Genomic DNA, 27,972 nt, shown 5'->3' on the forward strand with positions numbered 1-27,972 from the left:
TGAGTCATCCATTCAGAACAGATATGTGTACATACATGTGGATGCATTAATGTGATCGTAGAAATTTTTTTAAATAGTACATATTGATGTACTATTAAAATTGGTACGGAGTATATTTGTCTCTTTTTATTTGACATATATTAATTTTTGACACTATTAATAATACTCTACTTTTTTAAAAAAAAAATTGTGATATATAATGATCTAAAATATAATTATACATGTGTGACATTGTAAAAATCATATTAATGTAAATTTTCATAATATCAACTTTTTATACTACGTATTATAACTTTTGTCAGATTTTGCGGAAGCAATAATTTGGTTTAAGGTTTTCTGTTTTTCTTATATTAATCAAAAAGATGGAAGAGTACATTTATACAAAGTCTTATGGAACAATATCCATAATTATCCTAAATTATTGCCTATTTTACAGCCTATCAAAAATTTTCTAATTGGTACAATATATACAATTATATTATTTTCTACACTCCCCCTCAAGTTGGGCAGTAGGTACACCAATGCCTAACTTGCTCAGTATCTCATTGAAAGCTTCAGTACTAACAGCTTTAGTCAGAATATCTGCTAGTTGATCTTTTGACCTGACAAATGGAAGCTTGATCGCCTTTTCTTCTAATTTATCTTTGATGAAATGTCAATCAATCTCAACATGCTTCGTTCTGTCATGCTGAATTGGGTTTTCTGAGATACTTATAATTATAGCAGCTTTATTGTCACAGAATAATTTACATGCAGTTTTCTGTGGAAATCCTAATTCCATCATGAGTTTCCGAATCCATAAGATTTCGGTAATCCCCTTCGCAATTCCTCTGAATTCTGCCTCTGCGCTTGATAGAGCTACCACCTTCTGCTTCTTGCTTCTCCAAGTAACCAGATTACCTCCCACTAGAGTAAAGTACCCAGAGGTAGACTTTCTGTCATCACGATCTCCTGCCCAGTCGGCATCTGTATATGCAATTAGATCAAGATGACCATTTTTGGCGAAATAGATTCCTGTACAGCTTGTTCCCTTCAAATATCTCAAAATCCTCATAACTGTTGTCATGTGTTGTACTTGTGGAAGATGCGAAAACCTACTCACTACTCCTACAGCATAGGCTATGTCTGGTCTTGTGTGAGCTAAGTATATGAGTTTTCCCACAATCTTCTGATATTGCTCTCTTTCCGCCAATTTTGCCCCTTCAAGAATTTGAAGACCATGATTAGTTGCAATCGGTGTCTCGGCTGGTTTACAGTCTAGCATTCCAGTTTCTGTCAGGAGATCAAGGATATACTTTCTCTGGTGAATGAAGATTCCTTGTTTCGACCTTAGAACCTCTATGCCCAGGAAGTACTTGAGAGTCCCTAAGTCTTTCATCTCAAATTCTTGAAACAATTTTCCCTTTAAATCAGTGATTTCTTCTTCATCATTTCCAGTGATAATCATATCATCTACATAAATCAGCAGGCAGGTAATTCTATCTTTGTTCCTTTTCAAGAACAATGTGTGATCAGAATTGCTCTGGTTATACCCAAACTTCTTCATAGCTTTTGTGAACCTTCCGAACCATGCCCTAGGAGACTGTTTTAGACCATAAAGAGCCTTCCTCAGTCTGCACCCTTCTCCATCTCTGAATTCGTGAGAATACCCTGGAGGTGCCTCCATATACACTTCTTCCTCAATACTACCGTGAAGGAAAGCATTTTTAACATCAAACTGATATAGAGGCCACTCCTTGTTTGCTGATATTGAGAACAAGACTCGTATTGTATCAATCTTGGCAACAGGGGAAAAAGTCTCGGAGTAGTCAATTCCATATGTCTGGGTATATCCCTTTGCCACTAAACGAGCCTTGTATCTTTCAATGGTTCCATCTGCTCGGTATTTGATGGAGAATACCCATCTACAACCCACCCTTTTTTTCCCTTTGGGAAGAATGCATTTCTCCCATGTGTGGTTTTTCTGTAGAGCTACATACTCATCCTCCATAGCTTGCCTCCACTTTTTGTTCCCAAGGGCATCTTCAACTATTTTGGGAATGTCAGAGGAGTATAGAGAAGCAGAAAAAGCTATAGCCATACTGGACAAGTTCTCATTGCTGATTTTCTGTACAGGATATCTCGACCGTTGAGACTCATATTCTGGATCATACCTCCTTGGAGGAATTCCTCTTGTACTCCTGGGAGGTAACTGATATCTGTCTAATGTAATGTCACTAGAAAAATTATTAGTTTCGGGAAGAGTATCAGTTTCAGAGTTTTCAGAGGTTACCTCTACTGATGAGTTATCAGATGAATGCTCATCAGATAGAACAGGAGTAGGAGATGGATGCTCATTAGACGGATCATTAGACGGATTTGAAGTAGGAGGAGAAGAGACTGATATTTCAGGAGCAACATCGGCGGTATTACCTACTTGTGTTGTAGAATCTGGAGTCATCATTTCCGGATATGTCAACCAGCTAAGGTCATCACTCAAACTCTCCCCCTGAGGACTAGGTTGGGTATAGTAGTAAGACTGTTCAAAGAACTCGCAATCCAAAGTAGTATAGACTTTATTTTGGATAGGATCATAACACCGATACCCCTTTTGATTTACCCCATACCCAATAAAAACACATTTAACAGCCCTTGGTTCCAGTTTGGTGCGAACTCTTTTCGGAAGATGAACATAGACAACACATCCAAAAACTCTAGGAGGTAATGAGTGTGAAGAGGGAATTGTGATAAGTCGTGTTTTGTGTATATTATTTGGTTGGTTTTTAGTTAGTTTTATTAGCTTAGTCGAATGTTTTAGTCCATTTTGGTGTAATTTGGTTTAGTTTCGATGATTCGATGCTTTTATGGGTAGTTTCGTTGTTTTTGATGTATTTCAGGATTAACGGAGTAATTGAGTGAAAATAAAGCAAAACGTTGATGAAATACTTGTCAAATATGACACCTGTTCACTATTATGCTCATAACTTTTGATATACAAATGATAATAGAGTGATTCAAATTTCATTGGAAAGTAGACTTGAAGACCTTTCCAACAGTATATTACATGCCTCAAACAGAGCTCCGGATATGAAGTTATGACTGATTTAAAATGAGTGATACGCGCAGCAGGGGAGGCACGTCCGTGCCTGGAAGTCAGAAGCTACCCAAGTTTATGCACGCAGGTAGGCACGTCCATGCCTATGAAGAGGCACGTCCGTGCCTCCTGGGATTCTTGTGCGTCAAGGCTTAGCCGTTTTTCTTATCTTTTTAGGCTCATATAAATACTTTTTAGCCTTGTTTTTCTTTTTTATCTTTTATTCATTAAGCCTTATATTATTTTTTTATTCTCTCATTAAGAACTAGTTGTCCATCTACTTTTCTAAGTTTTTATAATTCAAGATTCAAGGTTTCTACCTTCAATTTTATTCAAGATTTGGTATTTATTTCTCATCCTTTATTATTTAATTATGTTTTCATTATTTATTGTTGTTTTCGTTTCTTTAATCATGTGTGAGTAGATTCTTTAATTCAAGATCTAGTGTAGCCCTATTATTATTGATGCATGAATTAAATCTTTAAATTCTTTAATAACTTTAACAATTGAATTGCTAAATTGATTGTGATTATGTCAATGCTAGGTTAGACGTAACTATAGTATTGCGATTATTCCATTGTTTTTATCACAGCGAGAGTTGGGTATAAACGGATTTGAGTAAATCAATTTAGGGTTTGATTCTCAACACGAGAGTAGTTGGGTTTGATAATTGGGAAGTGAGAGTAATGTGTTTAATGTCTTTAATATGCATGATACCATGAGAATAGGATTGATTGTATGTTAGGGAAGCCATTGATACTCGAGAGAGATCCTTGGTAATTATTAGGGTTTACTTTTCCCCGTTCACTTGAAATCGTATGTTAAGGGTAGAATTACAATTGCATCAATAATAGTTGTGGTGAAGCTAGATCTTGGATGTTTTTAATTGCTTGATTTAATCATCTTAATTAGTTTGTTTTCGAATTTTTCCTATATTTTAGGCCCTTAGTTATCGATTATAATTGATTCTTGCTTAGTAGAAATTTGAGTCTAATTAATTGTTCCTGAACCTTAGTCTCTTGGGATCCGACCCTTACTTGCCAGTCTACATTAGTATTGGTCTGTTAGGTTATTTTTGATAGGTGCGCGACACGCCTACCAAATTGAAACATGTGAACCAAGAGTGTCAAGAGGAGTGGCATAGTTGAGAGGTTTTGTGGGAAGTCTGTTAGTGAGATAGGTAGCAGTAGCAATAGCTTCAGGCCAGAAATAGACAAGGACATGAGATTCTATCATAATAGCTCGGGTGATTTCAAGAAGGGTTCTGTTTTTTCCGTTTTGCCACACCATTCTGTTGAGGTGTGTCGAGACAAGTGGTCTGGTGAATGAGGCCATGATCAAGAATGAACTGTTCCATGTCTAAGGTAATATACTCCCCCCCATTATCAGATCGTAAAATTTTTGGTTGAGCACTGAACTGAGTACAAATCATGTGGTAGAATTTAACAAAGACATTAAACACTTCAGATTTTTGTTTCAAAAAATACACCCAACTCATACGAGTAAAATCATCCACAAATAGAACAAAATATGAATAATCATGAAATGAAAATTCCGGAGCTGGTCCCCATACATCAGAATGAATCAAAGCAAATGGTTGATTACTATCAGTCGAACTAGGATAATACGAATGTTTATGGCTTTTAGCTAACACGCATGCTTCACAATCTAAGTCTACCACAATGTTTTTTAAAGAGGGAAATAATCGTTTGAGATAACCTAATGAAGGGTGTCCTAGCCGGCGGTGCTACATCCAGAGTTGATGTTCCGGTGATCCATGGGCAAGCAAAGCGGTACCATGTTGAGTTGTTCCATCCACATAGTACAGTCCTCCTCGTTCAGTACCATGACCAATGATCCGTCCCGTCTAAGCATCCTGCACAATACACCCAAAAGATGTCATAAGAACAGTACAATTAAGTTCCCTAGTTAACTGACTAATAGACAAGAGTTTATGAGTAAGACTAGGAATTAAAAGACAGTTCTGTAAATGAATATTAGAAGTGACATCCACAGTTCCGGTCCGGGTGATGGATACACACTCGTCATTTGCAGTTTGGATTTTGGTACGGTGGGAATCGGTAGGAGATAAAATATCGGAAGGCTCATATGTCATTGTATCGGTGGCACCACAATCAAAAATCCAAGTGTCGGATAATTGTTTGCATACAAGGCCCAAGGATCTGGTTTTATTTTGGGTAGTGGTTTTGGGTTTTTGGGCTACGTTTTTTTGGTTCGTGGGTTTCTTGGTTAAGTCACTTTGGGCTGTATGGATTTTGTGGTTGTTGGACCAAATTGGGTCATTGTCACATGGTAAATAATGGGCCACGTGAGAATTGGGTTGGCAAGGAGTATGATCCACGTGTTTATGAGGTTTGCAAAGTGACGGTTTAGAGGTTTCAAAGGAATTGGACACGTGGTTGGTGAGGGAAAGTGACGGGTTAGAGGAAGTGATTCTAGGTTCTTCTTTTCTTTCTATATAAAAGGAAGAAAAAAAGGTACTATTTCCATTTTCATGGAAATTTCCGGAAATTGAGGGATTATTTGAGGGTTTATTTCCTTTTTCATGGAAATTTCTGGAAATTGAAAGATCTTGAACGATCTTTCCACCTTCATTGAGCCTTCTGGTTTCATCTTCTTTTTCCTTTTCTACCGTCCTTTTCTTACCTAGTGAGCCACCACAAACGGTGGTTTCACCACCTGTACTTTCAGTCTGGTACGCTGCCGTTGTGGGAGTGTCGCCACCTGTGCCTTGTTCTGCTAAAGCAAGGTTGGCCTTGCCGCCGGTTCGGGAAGCCGTGACCTTGGTGGCGGCCTTCCTCTGCTTTAGGTCCTCCCACCAATCTGGATACCCGATGAGTTTGAAACACCCATCTTTGGTATGTTTTGTACCACCACAATGGCTACATTTCAGGTGAGTCCTATCCTCTCGCCGGAGTGAAGTTGATTCTGACCGGTTTTTTGTGAGTAACCCAGTACCGATTTCTAAGGGACCTTGTCCCGATGATGAAACGCCGGCCATTATGCCGCGACGAGCAATTTCCCGTCGTATCGAGGCATAGGCGGCATCTATTGTGTGTAGGGGCTCCTGATTCAAAATGTCCCTTTTTTCCTTGTCTAGGGTGTCATTTACACCGGCCAAAAATTGATATAGTCGTGGCCTCTGTATGAATGAATTAAACAGAGTTATATCCTCTGCACATTTCATGGGATTGGGCATTCTTCTGTCTGTCTCCTTCCATAGAGTATTAATTGTACTGAAATATACTTCTATGGTATCTTTTCCCTGTTTCATGGTTGTTGCTTTTGTGTTCAGATCGTAGATCTGTAATTCATCTCTCCCACTGCTGAGGAGAGTTTCGATCCCCTTCCATAATTCTCTGGCTGTCTTGTAATCAAGAAATTGGTTAACAAGATCGCCATCAACGTTCTCGATAATCCATGAGAGAACCATTGAGTCCTTTTGAGCCCATTGCTGGTACTGAGGGTCCTCCGGTGGAACGGGATCGGCTGTGATATGATTGAGTCGTCCCCGACCACCAATGGCTATGTGCATCAATTTACACCATTTGGTGTAGTTGGTAAAATTCAATTTCTCAGAAACACGCACGGTTTGTGGTGTTCCTGTGTCTGGGTTGGTTGGGTTTCTTTGAAGGTTCTGGAACATTTGAAACATCTGTTTAACTTGTTCCATGGATATCAGTTGGTTTGGGTTTTCTGGTGGTTCGGCCATTATGGTAAATGATGATAATCAAAGTTTTCAGAATCCCAAATCGAACCTTATGGCTCTGATACCATGTCAGATTCTGCGGAAGCAATAATTTGGTTTAAGGTTTTCTATTTTTCTTATATTAATCAAAAAGATGGAAGAGTACATTTATACAAAGTCTTATGGAACAATATCCATAATTATTCTAAATTATTGCCTATTTTACAGCCTATCAAAAATATTCTAATTGATACAATATATACAATTATATTATTTTCTACAACTTTTACTATTTGATAAATTAGAGATACAGTCATAATTACTGAACTTATTTGTTGTGATAAAAAATATCATCAACTAAAAAAGAAGGGAGGAAGTGTACGTTAAGATAGATATGATAAAAGCACTATAATAATACTTCCTACAAATCCATTTTAACACAAATGCTTTCTCGATTCTTTTTTAACCGCAAAGAACTTGTTTTGCAAACTTGCAACATTAATTTATCTTTAATTTTTCTCCTTCACCTTCATTGTGTCCCCTTTTTAAATCTCACAATATATAGCTCTTCAATTCATATTCATGTTGCGATTGTAACAAAAGATTTATGTTAAGATAAATTTAATTTCAACTGATGAGTCTTCACGTTGGAATTTTTTTTTTTTTTAACACAAACATAAGACTTTTATATTAAAACAGCTTCTTAAGAAAAGTCCACATTAAACTAACATCTTTAACCATAATTCTGGTGTTAGGATAACATTGTAAATGAAAGTTGATCAAACAATAAACAATTGAGGGCCGGGGATAATAATATTTTTAAAGAAATTTTGGGATGAATTAAAGGTTGATTGCAATTACTAACCAATGCAAGTCGGAGTGCATATCAACAAGATAAGCTTATATAAAAGATGTACATAGTTGTAGGGGTATGTAGTTATCAGTTGTGTTAATAGTTGTTACTTGTTAGTTATATGAGTAACTATTAGTTGTCAATAAAATAATATGAACCGCGAACATAGATAATTAAAATATGCGTATTTAATAATAAAGTAGTTTATTGACAAGCTTTTATCAAATAGATATAATAAAATAAATATATATGTAGTATATACTATATATATCAATATATTAAATTTCAAAAGCTAGTAATCTAAACACTATCCCCACAAGGCCTCCATTACATTATATCTAATACTCACTCTACCTCTGTTTCGAATTATTTACAACAATTTAACATAAAGTGTTAATAAAATATGTCTAGTCATTACAAATAAATAATTCAAAATAGAGGTAGCATTTAATAAGTCAAACTACTAAATGCTACTCAAAAGACCGTACTTAACACACCCGAAATAATCAAAACTAAGGCCGATTTGAATTAATTAATGAAACTATCCATCTACAAAATCAGACTAACACGTTCTATAAATACATTCTTTCCCTTCCTACTATCCCATCCATCCTCCAAATACCACACAAAGGAGTAGGAAAAAAATGAATCCTCTCATCCCATTTGCACTCACCATTCTTGTATGTCTCTCCCCTTTCCCAACTCTCACCGCCGGTGTCGCAGACACCGACGGTAAACCAGTACGGAACGATGGCGGATCCTACTACATTGTCCCATACGGCAGTAATGGAGGTCTCAGCCTTACGCAAAGAGTAGGGGGCTCACCATGCCCACTCTATATAACTCGTACAGCCAACTCTTTTGGCGTACCACTGAGGCTGTCTTCCCCTCTTAGAATAGCCTTTCTTCCCTCTTCTTCCCCTGTTAGTATTGCCTTCATAGCAAACATTACGCTTTGCGAGGGCCGGGTGTGGCAAGTGACCACCGGCGGTCAATCGTATGTGACCGCCAGTGGTGCGCCCAGTGATTACTATTATTCATTCGCCATTGAGGTGGCTGGGAAAAAGAAGAATACTTATAAGATAAGGACTTATTGTAAATCGTTAGAAGGTGGAGTTGAAAAAAATTGTGGTGATTTAGGTATTATTAAGGAGAATGGGTTGTTGGGTGTCACAAATGACGAACCACTTATTGTTCAATTTAAGGAAGCTAGTGATCCTGGCGAGAGTCTTGGGAAGTCAATTATGTAGTACGAACGGCATAGTAAATAAACTAAACTTCTATGGAATAGTTACCTTGGAAGTATGTGTGCGCAATTATGTCATGAATAATGAGTACTCCGTTGTCCGTACTCGATGTATAAAATTATGTTATGAATAATGAGTATTCCGTAGTCCGTACTCAATGTATAAAATTATGTCTTGAATAATGATTACTCTGTAGTCCGTATTCAATGTATAAATGTATTATGGCAATCATTTTCAATAATCTATTCAAGTTTTTATGTACGGAGTATAATTACTTGACTATTTTTATGTTTGGAACATTTTAGAAGGCTAACATAAATTTGTTGCTATTGTAACAATTTAACAATAGGGAAACATAAAAACAGTCGAATAATTATTTGATAGTCAAAAAAAAAAAAAGAGATTAATGCCCTGTTTTATAAACTGAATTGAATTGAAAATAAGTGCAATCCAAAAAAAAGTAAGGCCTAAGAAAAAACTGTAAAAAGAGCTAATGTGGATGAAATAGTTGATAGGGAAAAAACTTGGGTGGACTTTACTCACAATTTGAGTTGCTATACAAAAATTGTGACCATTATACTACTTCAAATGTTAGCCCTTTACTAAATTTGACTAATCTAAGAAGTTAAATAAAAAAAACATAAAGATAATTAGAACAAGACAAAAATACAAAAAAAAAAAAAAAGAAATAATAATTATAAAAAATACAAAAAAAAATTTAAGATATATATATATATATATATATTAGCCCATGAGTTTCTTCTCCATTGGATTCCCTTATGCTGAATTTAGGAATCTTGTTCCCAATAGCATGCGATTTCATAAGCCAGATTTTAATTTACATCTATCATGACTATCAACTACACTACATCTTCTTATAGTGTATGTATGTTATTTCATATATGATGAATTGCTTATTACTATCTTGGATCAACTTCTACAAAAACAACGTTTGTTCAAAATCAAAGGGAGTATTAACCTTGTTAATTGACCACAATGCACACACCACCCAGGGGATGCCTATAAGGGCAGTAAGTCCTAATTATAAAAATCCTACTTGTATTACTTTAGGTGCTAACATGTTTATTTGTATGACTCTGCATCAGTAATATAAGCATCATCATCAGTGTCACTCGAGGCTAGATCAACAAATATATTTTTCAATGGGACTTACAACACCATATCCCCAACTAGCTGCAGTACAATTCATCTCCTGTGAACATTCATCATTTATAGTTTCTTCGTTTTACATTCTCACAAGATGCATAAAGGCATTGCGAATGCTACAAACATGTATCTGATTAGAAAGTGGGAACAAAATAGACAAAGTAATTGTATTAAGGAATTATGGACATGTAAGGTTTCTCTGCAAACCTGTACAAATCGAGCGCAACCAAATAAGTCCTTATATTTGTAACAAAAAAATAATTACTCCAATGTAAGATAGACTCTCCCAGGATAAAGAGGGACTAGGATCTGTAATACGAAGTAATAATCAGTAGGCACTAGATTATGAATAATCATACATTCATACTCATCTAAACACCAACATTGAGTTCAAGTATAAAACTCAATTTTATTAAGCAGATACTCGCGTTATGTACTTAAGTGCTTATTTCTGAGTTTGCACTCGCGGCATCCATATGAACTGATGTTAATCACAGCATTTATACGTGAATTATTAGAGATTTCAGAGATGAATAAAAACACTAGCTGATATATAGCTGAGGTCACAAAAAGAGGAAAGGGCAAACATAAATTCAGCCCAACAATTCAATATAAACTCACGACGACTTTGAGCGGCTCCTAGCTTTCTTGAACATGACATGAAGGGGGCGATCGGTAAGACCCAGCAATCTACTCCCATCTTCTTGAACAAAAACACCCACATGTCCACACATTACCATACAAAATTGACAAACATTTGGACAATACACAATCATATAATGATAATCATCTATATTAACCCCTCTCCCAGCCTTCTCTATGCTAAACCAACTACTTATCGTCTCCTCCCCTGGATTTCCAATGGCTCCTCCGGTTGTCACATACTTCCTCCTCATGGTGTGATCAACGATCAATTGCCACCCAGCGGATTGCAGGCATATATTGACCGTATTGAAGAGGATGTTGAGGTCAGAGGAGAGAGTAACCACACGTTGGCTGGAGTCTTTGGGAAGAAACCATACAGGAAGGCCAGGGTAGATTTCCTGATCCTCCTGCGCAACATGAAGAGGACAAAATGTGGTTCTGTTTTTAGGTGACATTGTTAGGCCACCACCTTGGCCTTGAGCCACCGGAAGGATGTAGTACCTTGACTTAGCTCGGAGTGGCCGGCCCTTAGTGTCAAAGACGGCATTGTCAGCAGGGACAGCATTGCCACAAGGGGGAAAGAGGATCAGGAGGAAGGTGATTGCTGAGATGATAGGATGACTAGTAATCATATTTTGTGGGTGTTTTAAGGAAGTTGACCAACTAAAATTGAGGGAGATGGTGGAAGATTAGTGGGAGTGAAAGAAGATTAGGAAGCTGCTAAGGTTGAAATATTAAAATTAAGAAAAGTAGTGTAATGAGCTGTAAATATGTTTAATAAATATCTGGCAGCATGGCAATATCGTGCTGAGATTGATACATTCTTCATAAACATCATTAGTTTTTTTTTTTTTTTTTTTTTTTTTTTTGACGGGACATAAACATCATTAGTTAATTTCATAATTATACACATTTTTTTAACATTCATATTCATGCATTTTTCTATACATACTGCATATTACTACTACATGTAGACGTGTAATAAAACAACACGGATATTAAACATCCTCTCGGAAGTCTTCGAGGCTTATAAACGCATCTAGAGGAGCACAACACCAGAAAATTACTCATTAAGGCTGATTCAAAGGTAAAAAAAAATCATCTAATATTGCACAAACAATTATCTTAGATGTATTAGACATAAAATCAAGAAAATTTTCAAGGGAACAAACACAGAAAAGCAGAGTTGTCGACAAAGTTCTACTAGAAACTACGCTCAAAGTACCCAACTGTAAGATACAAATCCAATTATCAAGACATCTCACATCACATTCCCCATTCCCATGATTGGCTTCACTGAAGCACCAAAATTTACCATCAGAAAAAATGGCTTCTAAGTTCAACTCTTTCCAGCCTGCTTTTCCTTGGTTTTTTGGATCTTCAAAACCTTCTTCACAATCTTTTGCTCTTCAATAAGGAATGCTCTAATGATCCTGCGATATAAAACCAATATTAGGAATTTCCAACAAATATCAATCCATCACAAACAATAAATTTCATAAATAAAAGAGACAGGTGTGAAGAACCATACCGCTCTCTAACAGCACTACCGGAAAGAACTCCACCGTAGGGACGGTTAACAGTTCTTCTGTTCCTAGGCAATCTAGACCTCTTGTACTCAGTGGGTCTCAAGTGAGGAATCTGCAAGTGCACAAATTAGGCGAACTTCAGAAATTGTTGAAGAGTGACTGGTTTTACTTTATAGTTAACCAATTGACCAGCAAATTATATAATATGATAAACAATCTAAGACTTGGTAACCTGTTAAAAAAATAGTAAAATTCAACACATTTACAAATAATACATTCATGAATCTCCTTGAGACTACCAGAATGACTGTACCAAAAAAATCCCAAGATTTGATTACATAATTTAAAATCATCTACTCTGTTATAACATATAGGGGATTCAAATGTTTAGTTAACTACTACGGAGTAGACAAGTAACTGACATCGAGATTGGATATACAAATTAAACAGAAACAATCATCATCTGAAAATATTTCAACACATTGGGAGATGAAGCTTATAAAACAACATCAAAATATCCACCATTAAGGAGGGAGTCAGGGGGATTGCACGCAGAGTTCAGTGCTACTCTTATACTTATCTACAGCAGTAACACCCTACAAATAATTGATTCCTGATTTCCTAAACCAAAGGAGGAGATAAGTAACAAAACCCAAACCCCTGAACAAGTACAAAGAATGGAATAAATTAGAACAGAACTAATATCATAATGTACAAAACAAACAATGGCGTCATACTACTTGTCAAAAGCCCTCAGATCTCATAGCTTTAACAAATCATGTGCAGCTCATGCACAGGGCAATCACAAAAACCATATACATACCACCATCAAAATAGATAGATAGATAGATAGATAGATAGATAGATAATATGTGTGTGTGTGTTCATGTGAGTATATATGCATGGAGAGAAAGAGAGAGCTTTATGAAGTGAATGGTGATGGTGGTAAGTAAAGGCTAATAGCGACAGACATCCATATGACTACTCAAAGTATATAGATTTCCATCATTGGGCAATGCTTTCACACATTATATGTAACATACAAATTCCCCTAGTAAACTTCAGGGGAGGACAGACATAAGAGTTTGAAGTACCACAATCATTTAAAATTTAAGCATCAACAGAAAGTACAACTGGCAAGCATATTGAAAAAATAATAAGTACTTCATATTATACACTGCCTGTCGAGATGAATAACATGCGTAAATCTTCTGTAGTTGCAGAGGAAAAAAGTTGCGTCGGAAACTTTGCACAAACAGAGTAGTAAATCTTCAATAAAATTTAAACAAGCTTCCATAAAGGGTATTCTTATAAATTTTACAAAATCATAGAACCATTCTTCATGTATTAAAGCAGAATAAGCAATGTCACCACAAGAGCAAATGGCATCTTCTTTATAAAATATTTTCCAGTAGTGCCCTCAGATCTCATAGCTTTTAGTAGATCATATGCAGCTATCAGCATATGGAACTTGTCAAAAGGCTTTTTCCACCACCGAGAAAACGTAGTAGTAGTAGTGTAAGTAGAGAACAGAAGTATGAATGATGAGAAAGGTGGGAGAAAGGAGATAAGTGAGGAGATGGGATGAGAGGAAAGAAAAGAAGAGGAATAAGTGGTGGTGAAGAAAGCCTAATGACAAACTACCAAATGCAGCCACTCAATATTTATGATTTTCCATCACTGGGCAGCATTAAAAGGCTAAAGCTATTCGCATTCCACAAACACACGATATACAAGTTTCTCATTCAACATGATTTATAAAAACCCCAATTCCACAACCACCTGTTAACAATTCTCGGGTAAAAATAGCATGCGTCTCATTCGAAAAAATACAAAGTAACTACAATTTCCAAGTTCAACGAAATCCAATCACGCCATTAGCACATTAAAACAAGCCTAAATTCAACAATATCTCCATTAAAGCTAAGATATTCACATTAAGATTAATAAAAATCAAGAAAATGAGACCTAACACATCTTAATTCGACAACATTTCACAATAAAGGAATGCATATAACATTTCAGCATCATTAATCAATAATTAGAAACAAACCCAGCTAAATAAATAATGCATAATAAAATAAGCAATATTATAACTTTAACATAAATTCCAGAAATGATTATCAACAATTGCAGCCTAAATACCTCATTTCATCCTAAAACCCCAAATCAAAATTTGAGAAATTGCATCAATTAGCTGATAACAATAAACACCCATTTACATAGCATTAAAATCATACTAAGATACCCAATCAATACATAAAAAAAAAAAAAAAAAAAAAAAAAAAAAAAAAACAGCATCAATTAATGAACAAAAAAAAAAGCTCAAAAATGGAGAAAATTACCCCTTGAATTCTCTTGCCAGTAACAGGACACTTAGGACCACTAGCCCTCTTCTTGGTAGTCTGATAAACTAGCTTCCCACCTAAAATAATCCGCCGCCGTTAAAACAACGACCAAAAAACATCAAAAAAAAATAACCCAAAAATCACATCAAAAAAAAAAGGGAAAAAAAAAAAGAGAAATAAGAAATTAAAAAATACCAGGAGTTTTGACGATGCGATGCTGGTTAGATTTAGTGGCATAGCTATGCCTTTTACGGTAAGTAAGCCTCTGCGCCATTTTCTCTCTCCTCTATAATCTTGAGTTTTTCTCTCTCTAGAATTTTTAGGGGTGAAGCGGAAGAAGGGGTTTTACGATGGGTTGGAGGTTATCATATAAAGGAAGGAACTAATCTTGTTTTGCCCTAGATCTAACGGCTGTTATTTCTTTACCCGCCCCGATCTTATCGGGTTTTGGGTTAAGGATTGTTGTTGGGTTTGTTTTCATGGGCCGTTAAAATATGGCCCATTCAAGGTGGATCAGTAGACTCAGCAGGTTTGGGCCTATATAAGTTTTTTTTTTAGTTGGAACCAGCAGCTAATAGCTGGACTCGAGACCAGCCAACTCTAGTTAGTCCCTCATTGAGAAATGAACATTTATTATAACAAAAATAAACATTTTTTAACTGAACAAATTTTACAATAATTTGGTATTTCTCAATAATTAAATGTTCAATTTCATGCAGTATGATGTTCATTTTCATGCACTATGATGTTTATTATTATAAAATAAATGTTCATTTTCATTCATTATGATGTTCATTCTTATAAAATAAATGTTTATTTTCTTTTTTAATTATACAAATTTTTGTATTTGTACATTTGTATAAAATGTTCGTTTTTATAGTAACGGTTGTTCTATTAATATTAGCATTAATAATGTTAGACATTAGCATTTTGTTCATTATTAAAAAACATATTGTTGATTTATTTAATAAGTATTAAATCATATACTTCAGCAAATTGCAAGATATTCATTCAAGAGAATTGAACAAATCAAGGTATTTCATTTGAAACTTAAAAAATATGTTGATGAATAAGCAACAACATTATATGTTCATTTTTATTTACAACTGAAATGTTCAGTTATATAATATTAGATGTACAATTTTTTTTTTCAATTTCATAGTCTCTTTATTTTACTCTTATATTGCACTACGCTATTCATACATTGCACTAGGATAACATTTTGTGACTTATATTTTGAGATTTTTATAGTTTATACTCTTAGTTGGTTGGTTTAGATTGAGTCTAGCGGCACCTAATATAAATCAATTTCATGCCAACAATACAAGTTTGGTTTGGGGGACCCTTTAATACTTATAAGGTGGTAAAAAATCATGCATAATTTTGTAAATTTTGCATCATATTTTATTGAATCATCACTTCTTACAAGTTAACGTTTATGAGTCAAGGAAAGGTAAAAAATTCTCCTACTCCCATGCAAATGTAAGTGACGTAACAGAGTGAGTTGCTCACCAACTCCACTAAACTTGTTTGATTGATTTTGCACCACACTTGTCTCATTTGAGGAGGGTATGAAAATAAAATACATACTAGAAAGAATATCATTAAACTCAAGAATAATGAATCAAAAGGTAATGATCAGAAGATAATGGCAATTACCCTATAAATATATATATACATCGTAGAAAATACGCAGATATCACCTGTCTTAGTCGGTTAAAGTCTTCATGATAATACTCAAGACGTAATAGTTCACTCGCTTGGTCGAGCACACTCATCCCGTCCGTAAAGATCTATCTACTATCTACCAAAAACCAGTACTACTTTTACTTTTAATATACACGCCCATGTCTTAGAGAAGAATAGTTTGAGGACGGAAATAATACACCATTTGTCATATCATAGTTAGATTTAGGGTGTTATTCTATGTTATGTCAGGTTTCGTAACATATGGTAACCTTTATAAATATCAATCAATCAATCAAAGTCTTAATTCCATAAATAAGGTCGGCAACCTTTATAAATATGTCAATGGAATACACTCCTAATTTGAGGAGTTTGACACATCCAACACATATTATTACAATATGCCAAATGTGAAGATGTGTTTTTCCCATTTTCCCTTGAATATGTTTACTATATGTATCTAAGAGATAGATTAGGCACCTCTCAAAAAAAAACAAAATAGAGATAGATTAGGCACTCTCCTTTACTTCAACAACAAAGTTTGTATTAAAAAATGGAAGTTTACAGGTTCTCAGGAATTAATTTTCCGTAGTTGTATTACTGTATGAACAAGTATATATATACAACCTAACAAAAAATTAGGGCCGATAACATTAGCCCATTAGCTATACAAAATATAAAGCCTAACATCCCCCCCCCCTTCAAGTTGGAGCATGCAAATCACAAATGCCCAACTTGCCAAGTAAATACAAAAATTGGTTCTTGCTTAAGGCCTTAGTGAATATATCGGCAAGTTGATCAGTTGTCTTCACATAAGACGGACTAATAACCCCTTCCTGAATTGCATCCCTAACATAATGACAATCATCCTCAATATACTTAGTGCGTTCATGAAACGCCGGATTCTGCGCAATATATAACGCTGATTGACTATCACAAAACAAGCTCATCGCACGCGGATGCGAGACTCCCAAACTGTCAAGAAGAGTCTTTAACCACTTAAACTCTAAAGTAATTGTCGACATTGAACGATACTTCGCCTCTGCAGAAAACTTAGAGACTATATGTTGTTTCTTGGTTTTCCATGAAATCGGAGAACCACCAAGAAGCATCAACCAACCAGAAATCAATCGTTTCGTCAAAGGACAACTAGCCCAATCCGAGTCACACCAACCTGTCAAATGTAGATCACAATCTGAACTCAAAAGGATCCCTTGACCCGGACAACCTTTCAAGTAGCGTTCCGTACGAAATACTGCCTCCCAATGGTCTTGACGAGGTTGTTGCATAAATTGAGATAAGATATGAACTATATACGCCAAATCAGGTCTACTGAAAGACAAGTAGATCAAACGACCCACAAGACGCCGATACATTTCGGGGTCATCAATAAGAGGTGTCTCTGATTTAGCCAGAGTATGATTTTGCTCAATCGGAGTGCCTGCCGGACGTGCCCCTAGTAAACCAAACTCTGCAATAATGTCAAGAGTATATTTCCGTTGACATAAAAATATGCCTTCCGGATTACGGGCAACCTCAATACCAAGAAAGTACTTCAACACACTTAAATCTTTCATATGAAAACAATCACTCAAATATGACTTGTATGTTGAAATTGTAGAAGAATCATTCCCCGAAATTATTAAATCATCAACATACACCAGAACACTTAGATGAATAGCCCCATGATTCAGAGTAATCAGAGTACGATTGTAGAAAGCCGTACCTTTTGAGAGAGTTGGCCAATTTGGAAAACCAACAACGAGGCGCTTGTCATAGGCAATACAAAGACTTTTTAAGGCGCCATACCATGCCAGGTTGGGTGCCATGGAAGCCGAGAGGTGGCGTCATATAGACCTCCTCATCAAGGTCTCCGTGAAGGAAAGTATTATGGACATCCATTTGGTGCAATTCCCAATTTTTCGTAGCAGCAATAGCCAAAAAAGCACGAACGGTGACCATTTTAGCAACGGGAGCAAATGTCTCATTATAATCGATACCCTCAACCTGATGATTACCGAATATAACAAGACGAGCCTTCAATCTTTCAACGAGCCATCAAAATTAAGCTTGACCTTGTAAACCCATCGGCACCTAAGAGCTTTCTTACCCAGAAGTAATTTTTCCATCACCCAAGTCTCATTATTTTCCAATGCGGAAATTTCTTTTTGCATCGCCTCTCTCCACCCCTCATCTTGCATAGCCTCCTTGAAATTACGAGGCTCAACCGCCATATCTACAGCTGTAATAAATACACGGTGTCGTATAGAAAATTTATCACAATATTCACAAAATGTGCTAAAGGATAGGAAGTACCTGAGGAGGATGAAGTAGTCGATGAGTTATGAGAGATAGATGGACCGGGAAGAGAAAAAGTATGTGCGACATAATCACTGTGCCAACTCGGAGGATGTCGATGACGTTGACCACATCCCAAATTAAGAGTAGAAGAGCCCAAAATCGCCTTTGTGCTACTGTCCGAACTGCTAGCAGTAGCAGTGGCAGAGGAGGCCACGGTAGGGCTGCCATCAGCACTGGTTGCCGTAGGTGAGGCGTGGACCAGGCTGCCAGCAGCAGCAGTATGCGGGGTAGCAGCAGTGGCCGTAGGAGAAGCAGCCAGGGTAGCAGCAGTAGTGGTGGCAGGTGTGGTAGGCAAGGTGTGGTCATGGCTACCATGTGAACCAAGCTCAATAAGTTTTTCACCAACCTCGAGCACATGCTCAAGATCATCCAAAAAATCATTGTCGATCCCACCATCAACATTAGACACCCCTTCGACATGTACATTAGAAGTTGTCGAGTGGTCACTAGTCATAAACTGGAATTCATTTTCGTGGAACATAACATCACGTGAGACAAAAATATCACCCGTGTCTAAGTCATACACCTTCCAACCCTTCTTATCATGAGGGTAGCCCACAAACACACACTTTCGACTCCGAGGAGCAAATTTGTCACCCTTAGCTTCTTTATTATGAACAAAGCAAAGACACCCAAACACCCGCACTTCATCAAAATTAGGTTTTTTGCCAAAAAGAATTTCATACGGGGTTTTATTGGCTAGCAAGCGGGATGGAGTACGATTAATTAAATAGACAGCCCTAAGTACACATCCCCCCCCCCCCAAAAAACCAATCGGCAAATTGCCCTGGAACATCAAAGCACGACTAAAATTTAGGATATGTTGGTGTTTACGCTATACCCGACCATTTAGTTGGGGTGTATAAACACAAGAGGTTTGAAACAAAATGCCATGTTCATCAAAATACAGCAACATGTGTTTGAATACCGTACCATTATCACTCTGCACACATTTCACAGTGACATCAAATTGGCATTTAATCATAGCAAAGAAAGAGAAAAAGGATCAAATAAACCCAAACACCTCTCGAAAAATCATCAACAATAGTAAGAAAATAGTGAGCACCACAAGTAGATGGTGTCTTATACGACTCCCACAGATCACAATGTATCATTTCAAAAATACAACTAGCTCTACTATCACTATTGGGAAAACTATCCCTCGATTGTTAAGCTTGCGGACAAATATCACAAGCTTTATTCAAAAATTTACTACTAGAACTAGCACTAATAGCAGGCACTAACTTGACAATTTTGTTCGACAGATGTCCCATACGACGATGCCACAACTCAAATGTAGAAACCTCTGAATTCTTCACCGCACATACTTTAGGAATTCGCCGGAAGTAGTAGAGTCATCTATCCGTTCACCCGGCTCCAATCAGGCTCCCCGAGTGTTGGTCTTGTATAGCACATAAAGAGTCAGTGAATTGGATAAAACAATGCGAATCATCAATCATTTTAGACACCGATATTAAATTGCAATTTAATTTGGGTACAAATAAAACATTCCCAAGAATAATTACATCCGCCAAGCACACTCGCCCCTCCATCGTGGCCATAGCATGAGCACCATCAAGGAGACCAATGGGACAAGGAGATATAAGTTGCACATCCATCAAACAAGAGTCTGTCACCGGTAACATGATGGGAAGCGTCAATATCGACTATCCAAGACAGGGAAAAAGACTCACTGGTCATCTTATCTTGTTAGTGATTATTAACCACATTCAACAACATATGAATATGCTTAGGTTAAAGCTCTGACAAAGCCGAAAGAGTATCTTGTGGGCAAGGAAGAAGCACCAAGAGGGCTGCCCACGGCATTAGCTCGTGCCATGGGATTGCTGTGATCTGCGGCAGCAGTAGAAGACACCGAACCTGAAGCAGCAGCCACGGTAGGAGGCCTGCTGCCAGTCCCCGGAGGTGGCTGACCCGCAGGGGCGACACCCCCTTTTTCCCATACTTTTTTAGCCACCAAGGGGGTAAGCCGTGGAGTATAAAACAACCCGTATTATCGTGACCCGAGCGCTTGCAATGAGAGCAATAAAGCTTCGACTTATCAACACGATTAGCCGATTGAAAAGACCTTCGGTCGGTAGGAAGTGCGAACACATGAGCATCAACCTTCTCAGTTTGAGCCTGCTTAGGGCTATACCACGCGAACGTTCCTCTTGAAGGAATGCTTGATACGCACGGTCTAAGGTTGCAGGAGGTTGCTGGGATAACAAATTTGTCTTCACCACGGTATATAAATTATCATCAACGCCAACCAGAAATTGATGTAGCTTTTCTTCCTCCTTGTCAAGTTCTCACCCTTCAAGATCACGTGAATAATCAAGTTGCCGGGTTGATCTCTTGCGCCAAGATAGAAAGGGGAAGAGGGATCGATCTTGCCATTGTCCACCATTGTCAAGTAATCGAATAGAGTGTAGAAAAAAAATCAGATTTTTAGGGTTTATAGTATTGATTTTAGGGTTTAGAGTATAGAGGTTTCGATACCATGTCAGGAATTAATTTTCTGTAGTTTAATACTGTATAAACAAGTATATATATACAACCTAACAAAGAATTAGGGCCGATAACATTAGCCCATTAGCTATACAAAATATAAGGCCGAACACAGGTTGAAGCAGAAGTTGAGAGGAAATGAACATGTTTATAGTGATCAGGTATAATTTAATCAGTGGTTTAAGTTAATTTATTTTACTTAATTCAATTATGCACATGAATATGAACAAAAGCTGCAGATCTCTGTTACAACAGGCAAGTACAGCAAGATGCATTCAGCACCATCTTTGGTTGCTTAATTTCTCTATTATACAAAATTTATGTGCTTATCATAATACATTTTTGGTATATGACAAAAGCTAAGCATTATTTTCTATACATTGTTGTAATCCCTATTCTTTGCATTAGGCAAAGCTTTCTTTTACTGTAATGTATACTACTAGTACTACTGTATACTAAGGTGCTACATGATAATTAACAAGGAAAGAGCAAAAATGAGTACTCTAGGTAAATCTTCCTACCAATAATATCAATCTTGTTTAATTTCTTATGGCACCATAAGAGTTGATCACTAGTCAATTTCGGCATACTCAACACCCGAGAGACTAACCGGAGTTCTACCTGTGCAACGAGTGTTTCGTGGCTTATTCTCTGATCTTGATGCTTCTTGAACTTCTTTACTAAGCAGTTCCCACTTTTTACTAGGTCCTTAAGCCTCTTCTCTTTCTGCAAGTAAGAAAAAACGTATGTTACAAAATTATAACAGCATACACTAGAAAAATAACAGAAGATGAGATTAAGTTATAAACCTTTTGGAGACTTGAACGAATTTCTGTTAGTAAGTCTGCATCAGAAGGATCTTGTAGTACGACCTGATGAACACCGTGAATACCCATCAGAGGTATAGCACAGACTTCATCCTTATCACCATGGAGAAAATCCCAAAATACGCGCATTGATGTCCCTATGGCATCCTTCAGCATTTTAACTGTAATTCCGCAGTCATTATTTTTTCTCCAATCACTCTTAGGATCATCTGCAGGACAAATTTACAGAGTCACTTAGAATGGAACTTATATACATCCCTACTTGTTATTTTAAACGTCGAGTTATTAGGGCTGCCTTACCTTTTATAAGGGGGACTTGAAGAAGAGAAGGAAGGCTACAACGACTCTTGACATAGTGCTGAACTCGGGGGCCTTGATGAAAGGGCTCATCCTCGGTGAACCTTTGCAAGAGCACTTGAAACTTTTGGAACTCTCCGGCAACTTGGTTGTGCTGACGGAACCCATCAGGGTCATGAGCCTGCAGCTCTTCGGCTTTATGATGCTGCCATTTCAACATCTCCCACGATAAGCACAGCTGACCAACATACACCAATTCTAAGTCCCTTTGCAAATCTCGAATTAACTTCTGAACTGGATCATGCTTTCTTAGCTTGTTAGACCAGAAGTTTTGAGCTAGAAGGGACTTTATTGCTGGAACTGATACTTTTTTGTTCAAGGCCAAATCTTGGTTTTTCAACTGAAGAAGAACTACAAGACACCAAACAGATGTCCTTTAGTTTATTAAACATGGTCGCAAAGTCACAATATCGACACTACATAAATTGAATGATGTCAACATTATCCCATTACCTCTAATTTAAGGTCGGTTTACACTTAATAATCCATGACACCACTATTGTGCATTTGTGCTACTAAATTAGAAGCACAAGCAATTTAGATAGGTCATTATAAAATCAGTAACAAAATATACTGAATTCAAATTATGCTTCATGAGTCATAGTAAGGATGCTACTGTGCAAGTTGTACACTTTGAAGCTAAACACAACGTCATTTAATTTTGATTCCATCCTTTTAATTAACATGCCTCTTAGTGTAGATCAAGGGCTTTGCATGTAATTCCACACTTTGACTGAAAAGATGCTTAAAAATACCCACTGACCGTTGAGATCTTAAAAGGCTAAACAGAAATATAAAGCTAGTGCTAAATACAAATTCTATATTATTTTGAATCAAATTATATTATAACAAAAACTTATAATAAAAAGTCAGAGAGATATTAAAAATTTGTACATACACTCACACGAAGTTATTTGTTAAAAAAAAGTCTATTACAATGTCCATATTAATGTTTTTTACAAAGTAATTCTACTAAGATAAAACACAAATTTGTATACCAATATGTTTTTATATGGCCTAAAGATATTGTTGCAATATCGGCTTACAAGTTTATGTACACATTCATTAATAATTGATAATTAATATAAGGTACCGTCACCTATTACCGACTTACAATTGGCCATCGATGTCAATTTAAATTTTGATCCTATGCTTTCCGTCCAAAACTTACTTTAATCAGGACAATAAATCCTATGGTTGTACCAAATAACAGGACATCACACTATTCAGCATATAAGGTAAAAAAAAGAGAGGGAAAAAGCATTTGAAGGCTCACATTAAATCCATGAAAATAAGACTTGTAACAACATATACATACATGGAGGAGAGAGTAGACAAGTGGAAATGCAGTCATACAAAAACACTTTGATCAGCAAAAGGTTGGTGGGAAAGAAAAAGAAGGAATGATGTAGACCCATAATAATAGTATGTGATATTTCTCTTAAAAGAAGGTCTAATGAAAAAAAAAAATTATATGAAAAATTATACTTCTTATTTGCATGATTGTTTGGTGGGACTAGCAAATTTCAGTTCAATTGTCATTAAAGAGATCTAATAAACCTAGGGATTTGATAAAGGACAACTAAATGGTCAGCCTACCCCTACCCCTTTGATTGGGGTTACACTTACACATGATTGATCTTTGTGGGCCGTTCACTCGTTCATTCATAAACAAAGATGTCTTGTCCACAAAAATGATAAGCAGAATTTTTTTTTTTTTTTTTTTTTTTTTTTTTTAAGAAAGTTAAGCGGAATATTTTCTCCGTTTTTTAACATTTCTATAATTTAATGAGATATATTTGTCAATATTACTTTTGACCATTAATATTTTTAATTATGTTTTTGAAAAGTTTATAAACAAATTTATACTTTAAAAATATACTAATAAACAAACATGGTAAAGTTTATATAAAATGGAGTAAAAGGTAATGATGTGACTATTGAATCACAGAGGTAATATTAGAAGAGAATGGTTCTAAATGCCCTTAAATTTTCCTAGATCAGTTAATATAGTCTAAGGGTGATACACCGGCGATGACTAAAGAATCGAATTTAGGGTACATTAGAAAAGGAAAAGATACTAGTGAGATGATGAAGGTTTGAGTTCGTTAACGGATTTCAAGTGCTTTTTGGTGTTAATCTCTATTGGGCTTTCAAGATCATTGCTTTACTTTTTTTAGATCTTGGACTGAAGACTGTGGTGAGGTTAGCTTATTATAATGTACGTTTTAGACTATTTTAATTGAACTGGTTGGATTCCAATTGGTTTATATCAATTTCTAGACTTGAAGTACATTTTTTATCTAAGTTATCATGGATTTCTAAAGTCTAAACTTAGTTTCAAGTTCGGTTATGTGCCAAATAGAGTACAATCATTCATGTTCTTAATCTTCTCTATGAACCTATAGAAGTAAGTGTAAAATACAAAGTAATCTTTTTAGGATTGACTCATGCCCTTATCATTGTTTCATACCAAGACATTTGTTATTTGTTTTTTTAATGAAACAAGACCTCTTTTATTCATACTGAAGAGATTGATAAATTGTTTATTAAGGGTGTTTTAAGTAATAAAAATTAGACACCAAGAGTTGACTTGTACAATAGAAATGTGAATTTTAGGCAATTTTTACCGGGTATTTTAGATTTCCCAATCTAAAACGCATCTTTAAATTAACTTTTCATGGGCTATTATCTTAATTTTATAACTTGTTATGTGCCAAATCGTTAAATTGAGTGGATTTTCAATCTAATAATCTGTATAGAGTTCACGAATGTTTCTATTTTAAATATTTGTTGACAAGACACTTTAATCACAACGGAAAACTGATTACAAGTTTAGTATAAATTTTCTATATTTTGTTACTTACAAAAGAAAAAATTTCTATTTTTATATAACAAGACTTTTCTTAATAACACACATTCATATTGAAAAGTATTTTTCTTCAATAATAAAAAAAAAATGGAAATTACTTTCAAAATATTAAATTCTTAAACTTTAGCCTCCAAACCTAAAAAATTTGAACCAGATAGCATTAATATTTTAAAAACTACCCGCTTCTTTTCTTTACTTAGCAATCCAACAAGTGTATATAGTAGTAGCATTTTTAAAAGCAACATGGCTAGCCTTTCCCTTCCTAATTACTAGTCTTAATTTTTGAAGATTTCATGATATAAATTCATGGTCTTGATAATTATGGAATAACTTTGATTAGATAGTAGAATCTATTCAAAGAAAGTAGCATATGAATCTATACTTTGCAAGGAAGATTTAATAGAATAAGCATCACCTAACATAATCAAAGTAAAACATGAAGAAAATGACTAACGTGGGAGTAGTAGCTTACCAATTGCATACATTGTTTGCTGACTCAAAATGTCTAGCTTCCTCATCTTGTCCAAATACCTCCTGTAGAAGGTTTGAATCTCGTCCATTCGATCTTTATGCCCGATTCGTTCATCGATCCTCAATGGCCTCAAATCTTCTTCCACTCTTGGAGACTCAGATTCTTCTAAGATAGTGGGAAGTCCACTGATCTTCAATTGTCTCATTTCCTTTTTTATTTGCCGGATCAATTCCTTTTGCTCCAATAGTAAATCTGTTCCCATTTGTTCATCTACCTCAATATTGTCTACACCTACCATCTCTTTCAAGTCACTTGGCTTTAATCTTTCTTCATCAAACTCGTCGTCTTCAGAATCCGAATACTCATCATCCTTTGCCACATGTTCATCAACATGGTTTCTTGAACAATATGATTGAGGGTCTAGTTCAATGTAAGAAGGTTTGACACTTTCTTGCTCAACTAATCCAATATGAACATCATCTAATTCGGAATTTATATGATCAATTGCAGAGCCATCTGTCGAACTTGGACTATCGTGATCATAATCCACTCTGATATCACCTATACCAACTGGAGTTGCAGGGTCTAATGCATCATTAAAACCTTTATCATACACCATATCATCAATTGTAGAATCAAACTTCTCATTTTCACCTAAAAACCCATCATAATCATAAATGCTAGCCCAAAATTCATTACTATCTGCTATAGACGAACGAACTTCATCACAAATTTCACTCTTTTCCGCAACTTTGTCCTTTTCATCAACAAAACTCTCTTCTTTTTCAAGAACTTCATCTTGATCAAAACTCAAAACTGCCAATTCATTACAACTATAATCACAAACAGAGTCCTCTGTTTTCCGCTGTATTATAACAGAGCACTCTGTTTTCCCCTGTTTCACATCCCCCTCTTCCTCTTCTTCACTCAACTCAACACAATCATTTTGCTCTAATGAACAAAAGTCAACAACCCCTACAACATCATGGCTAATCAAGTCATCATCCGAACTAACTGAAACTCCACGAAAATCGACATCGGTCGGACTATCATCTTTCTCGAGAGATTCTAGCGTAAGGGGAGGAGAGTGAGAATCATCATGAGATATCACAAACATTTGTTGGACAGTAAAGTTCATAGTTTGAGGCTCTTCCATGAATGCACAAACACTATTCCCAGTTATAAACTGATACTTGCTTGTACTAGTATTGCACACATTTTCTACCTCAGACTCCAACTCAGGAATCTCATTTTCATCATTAATTTCCTCAAATTCCATTTTTTTGCAATTTTCGATAATAACCATGTCAGATTTTGCATCAAATTCATCCAAAACTAATCCATTTTCCCTTTCCACAGATTTCTGATCAAATAACCTGCAATTATAATATTTACAAGAAAGAAAAATCAATACAAGCTCTTCTTCGAATTGGACAAATTTCATCAAATAATGACAAACTTACCTCCAAAAAAATCGGAAAATGAAGCCAAAAACATCAACAATTAAACTCCAGAGAAAACCCCAGCTAGAATCGCCGACAAACAGCATGTTTTTTGAGGACAAATTAGTCAGAAAAAGACTGGGTTTTGGCGTTTAAACCCATGAAAAAACAATGGAAAATTCCCATAATTTTTAAAAAAAAGCAAAGAAATTTCTCCATTATAAGCAAAGAGAAAGTTGAAAGGTAGTAGTGACTTAAGGACATGGAAATTTGGTAATTAGTACAATCTGATTGATTAGTGAGTAAGTGGTAATTAACCGAAGTTTGAGCAGAAAATGTAGGAAAATTTGGACATTAACTTAATATGCCGAGATTGTTGGAAGAGAAATTAATTAATTTTTCAAAGGATGATGAAAATGAAAGGTTTTTGTTCCCAAACAAATGTGAGAAATAAATAGGGAAATGTTAGTGATTTTCTGACCCAAACAAGACGGAAGAGATTTTTTTGCCATCATTGGAGGACCTTTCTTTATCTTTTGATTTATTATTTGGGCATGTAAATTTCCCGCTACGGACACGTTATATGCCTTTTTAATATTTTTCGATGGGTCAGGTGAACAATGGGTGTATTGTATACTTTTGTGCAATGAACTTAAAACTATGAGTATTTATTTCTTGTGTACTTCACATTTAATTAAAAATAATTTCGACATATTAAATATTGATTTTGACACACCTATTGTAAGAAGTTTTAAAAACACATTTTCGATGTTTTTTCTTATAAAGAGGTGTATTAAAATCAACCAAAGGTCATATTAGACTATATCTGAAAGGTTTTGACCATACTTTATTTATTAACTGGATATTAATTTT

The 27,972-nt window shown here is 35.8% G+C and overlaps 5 protein-coding genes across 5 annotated transcripts; 1 reads left to right on the forward strand and 4 right to left on the reverse strand.

Annotated features, from left to right (window-relative positions):
• The first annotated feature begins 8,279 nt into the window (after positions 1–8,279).
• LOC110714411 (trypsin inhibitor BvTI-like) lies at positions 8,280–8,885 on the forward strand. Its single transcript, XM_021892923.1, has one exon. It carries the CDS (start codon positions 8,280–8,282, stop codon positions 8,883–8,885), a length of 606 nt encoding a protein of 201 aa, XP_021748615.1.
• A 66-nt stretch (positions 8,886–8,951) lies between these two features.
• On the reverse strand, positions 8,952–11,645 carry LOC110712489 (kunitz trypsin inhibitor 2-like). Its single transcript, XM_021890957.1, has one exon. The coding sequence runs from the start codon at positions 11,324–11,326 to the stop codon at positions 10,667–10,669; it is 660 nt and encodes a 219-aa protein (XP_021746649.1). The 5' UTR covers positions 11,327–11,645; the 3' UTR covers positions 8,952–10,666.
• Positions 11,646–11,802: 157 nt separating this feature from the next.
• Positions 11,803–14,927, reverse strand: LOC110712497 (60S ribosomal protein L34). Its single transcript, XM_021890964.1, has 4 exons — positions 14,767–14,927; positions 14,569–14,648; positions 12,226–12,335; positions 11,803–12,127 (listed from the first exon to the last, which is right to left on the reverse strand). The coding sequence occupies exons 1-4, from the start codon at positions 14,843–14,845 to the stop codon at positions 12,034–12,036; spliced, it is 363 nt and encodes a 120-aa protein (XP_021746656.1). The 5' UTR covers positions 14,846–14,927; the 3' UTR covers positions 11,803–12,033.
• Positions 14,928–16,958: 2,031 nt separating this feature from the next.
• On the reverse strand, positions 16,959–18,086 carry LOC110714422 (uncharacterized mitochondrial protein AtMg00810-like). The gene has a single exon (XM_021892935.1). The coding sequence runs from the start codon at positions 18,084–18,086 to the stop codon at positions 16,959–16,961; it is 1,128 nt and encodes a 375-aa protein (XP_021748627.1).
• Positions 18,087–21,389: 3,303 nt separating this feature from the next.
• On the reverse strand, positions 21,390–27,642 carry LOC110712504. Its single transcript, XM_021890969.1, has 5 exons — positions 27,121–27,642; positions 25,658–27,033; positions 22,257–22,664; positions 21,939–22,165; positions 21,390–21,855 (listed from the first exon to the last, which is right to left on the reverse strand). The coding sequence occupies exons 1-5, from the start codon at positions 27,204–27,206 to the stop codon at positions 21,604–21,606; spliced, it is 2,349 nt and encodes a 782-aa protein (XP_021746661.1). The 5' UTR covers positions 27,207–27,642; the 3' UTR covers positions 21,390–21,603.
• Positions 27,643–27,972: the final 330 nt, after the last annotated feature.

Source organism: Chenopodium quinoa, unplaced genomic scaffold (genome assembly GCF_001683475.1).
Source record: "Chenopodium quinoa cultivar QQ74 unplaced genomic scaffold, ASM168347v1, whole genome shotgun sequence".
NCBI classification, from domain to species: Eukaryota; Viridiplantae; Streptophyta; class Magnoliopsida; order Caryophyllales; family Amaranthaceae; genus Chenopodium; species Chenopodium quinoa.